A 13,203-nucleotide genomic window follows, 5' to 3' on the forward strand; every position below is an offset into this window, starting at 1 on the left:
AATTATGAAGCACATTTGTAAATCCACTGTGGGTGAGTGGGTAATAGTACAAAAACGAAACCAATTGCCTGTCAAAAAAGACCACTTCTCATTGGTCGTTTTAGCAAAGGCCTACTTCCACATCGTTGATTTGAATTGCAACAGGGCACTTTGCTGCTAGCCAGGCCGTGTTGCTAGTTCTTAAATAAAAATTTTCTACAAAAGTTTGAACATTTTGCATTAAATCTTTTTCTTCCAAATCTATTGATATTCGATGTTAAGTTTACCGCATGTGCTCCTACAACGCTAAAATAAATATAAAATACTTAATTGAGAGCATTACAATGGAATTGTGCCAATTTTCTCTAAAAATATCACCAGTTTTGAAAACAAACCTGGTTGTTTAAAAATCTAGCATCTTCTTTTGAATTAAATGAATGAAGCGTGCAAGTAGCTACTAAATTATTAGCCTTGATATTTGAATATGTTCACAAGATTTGCTCAAAAAAGACACTGGTTTTTGCATCGTCAAGGCTATCGACTGAATAACAAAGGGGTCAGTCTTAGTTGAGCTGTCACATCCTGTCTTAGGGTGAGCCAAGAGCACCACCGTAAGAATACAAAAAATGAGCACGTTAGCACTGCCTTTTCTCATTCGATGATGATGATTGTTTTCAAATCGTTCTAAATGATCAGTGAAATGCGATCAAAACAATCATCACTCGGAAAGAAAAAGCAATGCAACTTGTTCAATTCATTCGTTTTCGATAGAGTGCCTGTAAACAAGAGTGACGTCATGATCCAGTTTTGACAGGTCTCCTGCTCGATTGGAACGCGGATTTGTATGGAAATGACAGTTCGCCGCTGTTCCAATTTTGACATTGACGGCACTCTTTTCTAAATCCACTCTGGTTTTCGGTGCATGTGTCATGCATGATTTAACTATCATCATGTTGCGATGCGGTGTTCGATCTTTGGGCATTTATTGTAATTTATTGCCTTAAGCAACATGTAAGCTGTTGATCGTCAATAAATTTATAAATTTATTATGTTCGATTCCCGTTGATTAGGGCCTGAAAAAATAATGTCAATGGGTCTTTTATATACCATATATATTGAGAAAACTGTAATTTCTGGGTACTGTATAGAACAAATTTGGATCAAACAATGTTAAAACTCAATTTAATCTTCCCGCATAATCATGAATCATATCGGTACTATGGACCGATGCACGAGTTCACGAATTTGACGTTTGAGCGGTGTCGAATTCACTGGTTTCCATGGGCACATAAATAACACGGCACCGCTAAAAAGTCAATTAGGAGACTCGTGCATTGGTATGTATGACATATGACGTGTTTGACAATTTTGAGAATAGTGAAAAGGAAAATAACGGTTAAGTTATGTAACCATATAAATATGGCGATTTTCACGAACAAAATTTTCCATGAATAGTTCGTCAAACGGTAGATATACCGACCATTTTTTGACAAATTTATTTTAAGCCAAATGGTTAAGAAACATTAAAACCATAAATATTCAATAAAAACGAATAATGTTTGTGTAATAGTTGGTTTTTAGTGCTAAATGATTATTTTACTATATGTGGTATTGTTCTTTTGGATTTAAACCATGAAATAGAAATGATACATTTTGAGCATCTTCAGCAGAGTTATATTTTCCCAAGTATAAAATCCCATGGACTGTACTTTTAATAAACTTATTTTATTATTTCACATTAGGAAATGGTTCAGTTGTTAATTCTCCACTTGTAAATTTTTCTCAGGCGTAAATTTTCAGGCCTTAAAGAATATTTTCCGATGGGTTCCAATTTGCCAACATTTAAGCTTCCGCTCAACGGGAATCGTGACGGAACAGCGTAGTGCACCGTCCCGGGAAAACATTGCTTGTCTTGTTTCTGGTGAAGCACCGGTCTGGTTTCGGTCATTTTATCTAGTCCCAGCGTCTCCGATCCCAACCATTTTGCTGAAGGGGCTCGGCCAGTTCGACAGCAGATCGTGTCGATTCCGTCGATGATTCCACTCCCGCATCTAAGAGAAAAACAAATGACTCACGTGCTACATTAAGATTATTCAGATCAATTACTTACCGGCGCTACTGTTGCTGGACATTTCACACTGATTCGTGCTGATTTTATAAACTATTTTTCCCAAAAATAAATCAACCAAATGGATTTCCCTTTTTTCCATATTTAGATAGAGAGAAAACAAACACTCTAGTAAAACATCACATCAGCAATGTAGGTTTTCGATTTTTTTCGAAATATGTTTTCACACAATTTGTTGAAAAACTATAAAAGGGTTCATTCACAAATTTCATAACCCTGAAGGGGGTGGGTGGGTGTCTTTAAGATGTTACAGCTCATACAATATTCGAAATATATTCATACAAAATGCGCTACGAGGAGTTGGGTGGGTGTCAAAAATGAACATTATTATTATTATTATTATTATTATTATTATTATTAATATTATTTATTAACGATACTTTACCCTCGTCAGGTCATTCGTGTCGGATTTTTGGCGTTATGAAATTTGTGAATAAACCTAAAGAACCAAAAACCGGTAGTTTTTCAAGATTAGGTTGGATTTTTTTTTTCAAATTATTTATAATGCTTACGCTGTTGTGAGAAAATTTTAAGAGTGGATAAGGTTCGCTTATGAACCTGTTCACGAATACTATTGCGGGTGACTGTTTGCCAAACTGTAATGAAAAGGTAAAATACAGTGAAATGCATATATGTGCAAGTGTGTTGCGTACAAACCATTTTACGGACGGTAATTTTATACTGCCACTATTTCCTACGAGTTTTCTGTTTCATAATATTTCACAATTTCTGAACAGTATTATATACTGTTACTGTTTGCTGTGGATTATGAAAACCGTTATTAATAGTCTAAAGCTTTGGAACTCCAATTGTCCAACAAAAAGGTCACTATGCGGGTTATTAGCGTGTTCGACAAACTTTAACAGAACAGAATTAGCTTTCAAATTGTGGTAATAGCAAGTGGTTTTGATTTTCCACATGCTAGTTATGATTTTTCAAACCTTGAAATAAGACCAAAAACACATTTTCAACTTGAAGCATACTGAACTCGTTATAAAATGAGCTGAAAATTTGACCAGACATTGTTCTTGGCATGAGAATTCCGAATTCTGCTTGACCGGTAGATTTCCAGACATTTTCTTAAATATGAACAGGTCTACTGTACACCCATAGCATTTAACTCATGTATATGCTATAGAGCGCTGCATATGACGAGCCTAACCTCACTTATTTGACAGCTGTTGGTCCTGTTGTTTACGTTTCGGACTTAGTCGTTTTTTCCATCATTTTTTCATCTTCGCATTTCTATCACCAGCATGCTGATGGTGACGATTTTCCACGGTAGGAAGATAGAATAAAACGATCCGTGGGTATCTGCAGTGGATTTGACCTCTCCTCGCAGCAAACTTTCACGAAATTAAGAATGATTCGAAAAAAGTACTAAGTCCAAACTGTAAACAACAGGACCAGTACCTGTCAAAATTGATGCGTGACGTCACAGTGCAGTGGAGGATTGAGAAGGTCTCTGTATCATTTTTAAACAAATGACAATGAGAATGGTTCAAATCGTAAGAATATGTGGACAAGTTCAAAGCTCACCAATGCTCCAGATTTTTGAGACCTTCAAACTTGGGTAAATTTTATTGAAAATCAGAATCAGAATTATGAATTCAAAGCCGTAGTTAGACTCAAGATCTTCAAATTAGGTATCTAAGCTTACTTAAGTATCTACATCAGCGTCGTGTTTAACTATAAGAAGGCCCAGTTCTCTCATATGTGCAATCGATTGAACAACAAGGCAAATTACATAAAAAAGTTTTTGTGAAGGCCCCTAAAATATGGGGATCTAAAGCTCAGGTATCCCCGTGCCCCTCGCACACTTCAAAGTATCAACAATAAAGGATAATCAAGGGGCCTATGTGCATAGCTGATGCAAGTCTAATAAAAAAAATTATGCTTGCCATTCTCATTTTCTTTCTGAGATCGTTGTCAGTTTCCTACAAGCTATGTCGAACTTTTAAAGTTATAAGAAATCCGCATTGCGATTTTGGGGCCCCTAGGAACTCGGGACCCGGTGCGGACCGCACCCACCGCACCCCCCTAGCTACGCTACTGTATTGAACAATTAGGGGAACTTACGTATTGGTGATCTTACGCAAAGCTAAAATGCATAGATGGCGCTCTTCTGGAATAGGGATTAGTGCATCTTAATTAAAATTTCTAGTGATATCTTTGGAAGAAAAATCACCACAATCATTTAACTGACAAGGTTTTTGCAATTTAAGGCACAAGAAACCGTAAATATTCATTTCAATTTGAAACATTTTCGCAACATAACCTCACTTTTGATCGTCAATTGTCGGAAGTCTAAGCATCTGAACTTCAAAACAAGCTATTATTTAAAACCTAAAGCTAAGTATGCTGTTCCGCTCAAGAAAAGTAAAAATTTCTTCCCAAGAAATGGTAAAGAAATTTCGTACAGTGAGCTCCATTTGAATTGACATTTCTTTTCAACTGCGTACTGCGATCAAAGAAAAATGCATTTCTTGAGCATTTCTTGCAAGAAATTTCCCACGCATCGAGATAGGCGATTACTTTTCTGTTGAAGTGCATACTTCGCTTAAAGCCTGATTTGCTGCTGAACAGGAATCGCTAAAGAAATTTCTCGTCGATTCCTTGCAGAAATTTTCTACAGCGACTTCCGTTTGAACTGACATCTCTTTTCAACTGCGGACTGCGATCAGAAAAATGTGATTTTCTTGATCATTTGTTGGAAGAAATTTTCCACGCATCGAGATAGGCGATTCCTTTTCTTGTCAGTAGCAAACCAGCCTTACATCAAGATAGGCCAAGAAATTACTTGTCGGCAGCGAATCAGGCTTAAAGCACAAAAAGTAGCAGGAAGCACTTGAAATACACTTGTGGACTTTTTATTTATTGCTTATTATACACAAAATAACATATTATATTGGGATTCCATTTTTGGCAACTGAGTCAAAATTTTCTGTTGCCAAAAACGGAACCAAAAATAAGTGGAGAAATACCCAAGATTTTTCAAAACATGGACATTTTCGCAAACTGTTTAGCTAGCAGGCGTACGAGGAGTCCACCAATTTGAGAAAAGCGAAACGACCACCCTTTAGTTTTAGCATATACTAGCGAACATTGACATAAAATTGGAATTCTAACTATTTGTGCCGATGGCGGCCTGGTTTCAGCGAGAATTGCTCATATAATTACATCTAACGACAAAATCTCTGTTAATTATTCTGACTCTCTCCCTTTGCAGTGCAAGAACCTCATGCTGGTGGAGCATCTGCCGGGCGAGCCAACTAGCTTCAACGTGATCCCGTACAACGACCCTAAAGGCCAGATCAAGCTGACCGCTCGCAATCGTGATCAGAAGCGACATTGGGCCCAGCAGATCAAACAGGCGATGCTGGAGCACTTTGACATTCCGAAGCGCGCCAAGGAGCTGGTGCTGCAGCTAGGCGATGAAGACGGTAAACTAAACAACAGTAGATGATAGCTTTACAACTAACACACATCTTCCTTCCTGTTTCAGATCGTATGGCTGACAAGAATGCCAGCTGGAAATGGCCAACGCATCACCCGTCAACGCCCGAGTATTTGGAAAGGAGGCAGCAATTCCGACGCAGCGAGATGCGAAATCGATCGAAAAAGATGCACAAGAAGGCTGCCAGCACCATATCGTTGGATGGGATATCGCAGAAGGATATCAAGCAACCGACCTTTCAGTCGTACTCCAAAGCGTTGGAGCAAGAGTGTGGTGAAGGTTCAACGCCGAAGGAAGATACCGGGGGTTGCAAGTGTGATTCGGTCAAAAAGGAATTGGAACAGAAACAGCTGAAGAGTAGAAGTCGCTCGGAATCAAGACTTCCAGAGGATCGTAAAGCAACCAAAATGAGCGATGAGGAGATTTTTGCCAAAGCAATGGCAGAAAGGAATAGGTTTGCTACGCAGCGAAGGAAGACTAAGGAGAGCCTTGTCGATGTGAAGTCGTACAACTCGACGACGATACCGAAGCGAATAGCGAATATGCGAAAGACCAGATCCAAAACGTTGACCGGAAATTCGACGTTCTACACTGATTTGGAGGTGGGCGATGGCGAAGAAAACACCACGGTGTTGAAGATCACCGAATCTACGGATAATTTGAGCCTAGTAGAAACAGAGACTCCGACTGAAGTGGACATGAGAAAATGTGATGACGCTAAGGAGATGACGGAAGAAGATGGAAGCCTAAGAAGGGATTCGGACATAATTTCCCAGTTGGTGTTGGAGAAGACTGAGTTTAGAAAAATGAGTAGACCTCCAAAAAAGAAGTCGTTTGATTCGGTCCGATCGTTATCGTGTACTAGTCAAGATGAAGATGGTAGTTCAGAACGTAAAGAAGTAGAGGAGGAGCAGGTGATCCCTGAGTTGCCAAAAACGGATCCTCCAGAAGATGCCGAGGAAGAAGAATTTCGGAAGGTTGATAAATTGAACAAAGAGTCGGAGGATTTGCTGAATCGCTTGAATGAGATTCAAACAGATCTCGCCTCTCCTGAACCAATATATGAGTCTTTACTACGAAACGTTCATGTTCCGTATAAATATGCTCCTCCGTTGTCCAGATCCATATCGCAACAGTATGGAAAGGTTCAAGAAAGTTTTAGACCGGACTCAACGCCTAGAAGGTCGCGTCCGGATTCGGATTATGTAACGCTTGCCTACTCGGAGAACAGGCTTATCAACATCGATGGCCATAGCGTTGTGCCGAAGTCTTCCATTGCTCAGTTGAGAAACAGCGATACCAATATCAACTATCATCATCCATGGCGAAAGGATGAAGAATCCGGACCTGTGCAGGACACACGCTCTGAGATTGTCACGCTCGCTAACGAAGATGCTTTGAAACCGCTGGAACGACAAGGAAGTCTCAGCATCAAGTCACCAAAGAACCTGCTCCAAAGATTCATCAGCCTACATGCTTCTTCCTCGACCACCGGGAGCTGTGACAGTAACCTCAACCAACGCAAGGTTTTGAGCCCCGAAGATCCGACTCCTATCTACAAGCAAGGAAGCTTAGATCTTGGCTCACGTATTGCAAACCTGGATTATGCCGATCCACGAACGCTATTCACTGCAGGTCACCAACGTAACATTCTTATCAATCGGGCATCAATAAAACCGCTATGTTCAGACCTTGAGCAGCGAGATTCCATCTTCTCGCTCAATTCATCCAATGATAGCGTATGCGGGGTTCAGAACGAGCTGGACGACGATTCATGCGGTTTCTACGAGAAATCAGTCGAGGAATGTCTTGAGAATGAAGACTTCCGTGATTCAGCCGTTTACAGTGGGGACGACAATCGGCCTGACCTGGACGAGCAGGTGGTGTACGAATCGATCGCAGAACTAAACGAACAACGTTTGCTGAGACCAGCCTCGCAGGTAGTTCGCTCATCTTCCTCGGCATCGAGTAGTTCCAGTGGACCTCCGCCTCCGGTTCCAGTGAAGCCAGCGCACTTGGAGCAGTTAAAGAAGATTAAGCCACAAGTAGCAAATGTTAGCTCAGAATCGAATACATCAACCAAACTGGCTCCAGCTCCCAAAGGATGGGTCCTACAGCAGGTCAAGAGATTTCAGTGAACGAGACTGATGCATGTGCCTTACAAATGGTTCCAAGTGTCTGAAGCCAAAAAGAAGGGTGACAAGTCACCCAAGATTTCATTGTCGTGGTTTTCGTTTGCGTGTTTTACATGTTTTAGTGATAAAAACCAAACGGTTGTGTCCCGGCACGGGGATGCGTGTGTTCTATTCAAACAATATTGTATTTATTACTTACTTCAGTTTTCAAACCAGCACAGATTTTGGTCTATTTATGTGATTTCGTTACTGTAATAGAGAATTTATGTTTTATGTACTACGAAGTTGGACTGAAAGCGGAAAAGATTTAGAGAATTTTATGATGCGGAAATCATTACGGAGTTTTGAATGAAACCACAAACATCAGCATAAGCCATACATATTTGAAGGAAGCAATAGATTTTCATCACAACTGGAAGCAATATGTTAAGTTATAAAGTTTTAATCTATTTTAAAATACTGTCACTGCATTTTATTTTGTTGAGAAATTCCATGCAATAGGGTTTGTGGCGGTTATTCCGGCCTAAGATGTAATGTGGGCCCATCACACGAATAAAGCATTAAAACGAAATTACAGTCACCCACAGTTATGGATAGCACACAGATATGGATCAGAGGTGGATTAAAACAGCAATATCTCATCAAATACAGGTGTAATTTCACAGAACACATTTTACCTAAGTGAACCATAAATCTGTACAGCATCACAATCAATCATAATATCGCTTAAGTATAGTTTTTCGACCGTAGGAAATAAAATGTCAACCGTATTCCCAGAAGCGTTGATTCATAACTAGGGTTTCAATGCTAGTAATGGACCCCTTAGTAGCTGAAATTCATTCTAGACGCTTTTCCGCAATGATATCTCAGACGCATATACGTTTTGTGGAGTCTAACAACAAATTCAATGTCTTTACTTCATAGTACGTCTATGAAACATACAAAATCATTCGATTTTTCCAGCGATATATGCATTTGAAAAACTGTTGTTCGATTGCCTATTATGGACCCTCCCGGGGTCCATAATAGGATTGTTTACAAATTTGACGTTGCGTATTATGGACCCTCCATTTGATTCCCAAGTAATCCGGCTCGCTGCCGACGAGCCTATTATGGACCCACCTGGAAATGCGTATTATGGACCCTCTTGTGTGGTTTCATTTACAAAACTGTTCAAATATCTGTATTTATGCGTTTCAAACCAAATATTTTGCCTGAAACTGCTGACTAACAATGTAATCGAAGTTCCCCCGGTAGATTTTCATAGGAATACAGTTGCTTTGATTGTTAATTTTTTGTTTTTATGTAGGGGGTCCATAATACGCAAAGGGTCCATAACCGGCATCGACTCCCTATGGGGCATTGAAACCCTTACCACAGTTATGAATCAAAGATAAGATGATTCCGAAAGAAACGCCAAAACGTATGCTTTCACCAACACACCATTCGTTTACCTCGCAGATAAATTGCTGTTATAGTGTTCTGATCCATAATATGTGTCGATTTGGTCCATAATAGAGATATATAGTTTGGAATTTCTTTTGAAATCGACACTTTTTGGTAGGTAATCGTAATTAAAGTAACATCATCCGCATAAGCAAGAATTTTAATGAAATTTCCGTCAATTAAAATTCCTGTCACTGATTGATAAACTTTTCTTATAAACGGCTCCAGATACAGAACAAATAATATCATAGATAGCGGGCAACCTTGCCGAACAGATTTTTCAATTTTGAACTTATTTGTCAAGTGGCCATTGAACAGCAGGCATGACGGTACAAATTCTTCAAACAATCTATTAAACGAAACGGAAAATTGTATCCTTCTAAAACCTGCCATAATCTACCATGGTGAACATTGTCGAAAGCTTTTTCCGTGTCCAAACTAAAAATTGCAGCTTTAAATCTCTTCGATCCATTCCCTTTCGCTATTATAGTTCTTAACTGATCGAGATTTTCTATGCAGGATTTGCTGGCAACGCATGCTGTTTGTCCTTCACCTACTACTTTTCCTATTACCTGCTGTGTGCGACTAGCAATGATTTTTGCGAAAATTTTGTAATCGCAATTGAGAAGGCTAATAGGTCGAAAGCCTGAGATGTTTTTTGAACAACCCGAATTTGGTATTAATGTTATATATCCTTCACAAAATTCGGAAGGAGGAATAACATCGCCATGCAATAATCCATTGAAAAGTTCCAACATATCTTTTTTTAACAAATCGGTGTCTTTTTCTTTGTACAGCTAAAAACCACATGTTTCAGCTCATCTTCCCCGATTTCACGTATCAAGCCCTCAGCATCATTATCTCCTAACTTCTTGGTTACGTATTCGAGCATGTCACAGCGGTCTTCAGTTTCATCGTCAGTTTGTCTAGCAAAATTACCGGAAAAATGTTCAAAAATGTATCTTTTCAATTCGTTTGTTCCTCTAATAGTGTTACTTCTATCATGTAGTTCTACAATCGTTCTGCTTTTCGAGCTTTTGTGTCTGACTATAATCTGATAAATATTACCTTTTTCGTCTTTGATGATACTATTCGCGGATAATTTTGTTTCCATGTTTTCAATTTTTCGTTTTCAATTTTGAATATCAAAGCTTTTGTAAAATTCATTTCAGTACTATCGTCTTCATTTTCATTTTGTAAATTCGAAAGCTCTACTAACGTCTTATACAGCTCAGATTTTCTTTCGGTCATACTACGGTTGAATTCTAACCTTTTACTTTTGTAAAATTGTTTGACTTTTGATTTGAAATGGCTTGTCCACCAGGAGTAGAAATTATTACGATAAGCCATTCTATTTTGCAACGACTCATATTCGAAGCAGAATTCATTTTCTATAAAATCATCGTCTATGAAAGCAGTATTAATCTTCCAATATCCCTTTCCGTAATGGTGTCCTAAGTCGTCCTTGTTTACATTCATTTTGATTGAAATGGCTCTGTGGTCTGAGAAAGGTACACTTGTTGTTTCAAAAGAACTGATAAACTTCAGAAAATTCGCAGAAATATAAAATCTATCTATTCGCGACGCGGACGATCCTCTAAAGAACGAGAACTGGACCGGCTGTCCTCTGGTAGCTTTTCCAACGTCTTTCAAATCGAAGTTTGTTACCAATGTTTTCAAGCTGTTACAGTAATTTTTAGTTGAACCTTTTGTATCATTTGCATCTAAAATACAATTGAAGTCGCCACCAACTAAGTGATGACAAACTCCTAACTTATTAAAGTGAATTGCAATATCTTCTGAAAATAACATTTCTCTTTTCTATCTGTATTGGTACCCCGCGTGGCCGTAAATATTGACGTAATTGATTCAATAATATAACCGAGATTATCCTTCCGAGATTATGTTCCCAATGTTAACGATCGCAATGTGTGAATAGATGAAAGAAAAAAATCGATAGGCTACTTCCTGACAGAAAATAATACTTGTTTTAATTATGAATCGTGGTTTACGGCTAACCAGCCGAGTGGAAGTTTAACAACTACCGAAAAGCTAAACATTACATATAATTTGCAATTGGATTAGATGGACAAATTGATGTGAAGATTTGCGAAAAAGTTACACGTCTTCTCAGTGAGAATCGAACTCACGACTCCCCGATCTCTAGTTGGGGCGCGTTAACCACTACGCCATGAGAGGACTCATGAACGCAGAAGTTAACCTGAATTCGATTTCAGCTCAATAATCACGTGGTCCTCTTTCGCAAAGTGCACCTCTTTCGGAAGAATTAGATGCCCATCCAAACACAACGCTTTCTATATATATCCAATGCCTAGCCCGAGAGCGCATTGTTTTTTAGATATAGGAATAGCACACTACAATGTCTGCGTTGCTGTTAACTATGTAGTCTTTGAACAACGAAAGCTTAACTCTTGTCTGTATAGCATTAAGATTAATGCTGGTTACAATTCGACTGTATAACATCATTACTTTGATTTTGAATTCCGCTTACTATGCCCTGAAGATGACCTACTCTTCTTCCTCGTTTGATTCGGGACATCCTTCACCACACTTTTGTGAGCGTCGAACTCTGCATGGTTCTACCTTGTCTGGTCTGAGTGCTGAGACCTTCACTTGCAACTTCGAGCGTTTGAAGCGGCGATATATCCATCTCTTTCATTCGCTGGATGATGCTTGTCGAACCTCCTGAAGATTCACCTAGTTCCATTTGCTTATCCAAAGCCGGCATTTCATCCACCTGGTTTTCTTTTTGGTTACCCGAATCCGTAGGTACCGGTGTGATATCCTTAATGACATCTGCAAACGAAGTTTCGTGAGCGATCACGTTGTCCTTTTGCTGATTTCCAATTCTGTGCTGCACTGAGGAACGCTTTGGGCAGTCAGCCTTGACGTGCCCTTCCTCTTTGCAGACGAAGCATCGATTGCGTAGTCCTTCATAAAAAATACGACACTTAAAGTGTCCAATGTACAATGCTGACGGAATTTCCGACTTAACCTCCATATGTACCCCACGTGTTCCACTGTACGCATTGAACCCAAGATCTGCAGGCAGTTTCTCTCGCACCACCTGCCGCACTGAACCGAATTTTGCCATTGCATTCGCGATCTCCGTATCACCGACCTCCGGCGGGAGGTTGAAAACTCTCACATAACGGAAGAATCCATCAGCTGGTACCACGTGGACTTGAGCCGTTGTGCCATCACCATATTTGAATGTTTCCATTCTGTCAGGAACTCAACAACAAAAAAGCTACGCCCAATCCTACGAAAGTTTGGTTTCGAGTTAGTTTTTACCAGTAGAAAACAACCAACTCCAAACTCTCCTAGGTTCAACGAAAGACCCAATTGACAGTTTATATAAATCAGGCGTTTACCAAATTACATGCGACCACTGCAATAAAATTTACATAGGACAAACAAAACGGACTCTCAATACACGGGGAGTCGTGAATTCGATTCTCACTGAGAAGACGTGTAACTTTTTCGCAAATCTTCACATCAATTTGTCCATCTAATCCAATTGCAAATTATATGTAATGTTTAGCTTTTCGGTAGTTGTTAAACTTCCACTCGGCTGGTTAGCCGTAAACCACGATTCATAATTAAAAACAAGTATTTATCGAGCAACGGACTCATGTTCCGTAACCGGTCGTATGAGAACGTCGCGACCCATTGGAAGCCCACACAATAGAAACCTCAGCCAGCGCAGCTGCTGGCTAGTGTAGTGTGCTATTCCTATACCTAAAAAACAATGCGCTCTCGGGCTAGGCATTGGATATATATATATATATAGAAAGCGTTGTGTTTGGATGGGCATCTAATTCTTCCGAAAGAGGTGCACTTTGCGAAAAAGGACCACGTGATTATTGAGCTGAAATCGAATTCAGGTTAACTTCTGCGTTCATGAGTCCTCTCATGGCGTACACGCAGCGAACTGGACTATCGAATTTCATACATTTTGCCTTATGAAAGGTGGAACGATTAATGTAATACGAACGCTTTATGCATCGTTTTAGCGTCCCTCCACATCAAGGCGT

General features: G+C 39.5%; 1 protein-coding gene across 1 annotated transcript in view; it reads left to right on the plus strand.

Moving 5' to 3' along the window:
• Window positions 1–8,158, plus strand: part of LOC5569448 (pleckstrin homology domain-containing family G member 3) — a 397,912-nt gene extending 389,754 nt beyond the window's left edge. Inside the window, exons 6-7 of the mRNA XM_021840969.1 lie at window positions 5,337–5,550; window positions 5,613–8,158. Coding sequence (XP_021696661.1) covers window positions 5,337–5,550; window positions 5,613–7,702 — 2,304 coding nt within the window. The 3' untranslated portion in view covers window positions 7,703–8,158. The remainder of the gene's footprint in view (window positions 1–5,336; window positions 5,551–5,612) is intronic.
• The last annotated feature ends 5,045 nt before the right edge of the window (window positions 8,159–13,203 follow it).

Source organism: Aedes aegypti, chromosome 2, assembly GCF_002204515.2.
Source record: "Aedes aegypti strain LVP_AGWG chromosome 2, AaegL5.0 Primary Assembly, whole genome shotgun sequence".
In the NCBI taxonomy this organism is placed as follows: Eukaryota; Metazoa; Arthropoda; class Insecta; order Diptera; family Culicidae; genus Aedes; species Aedes aegypti.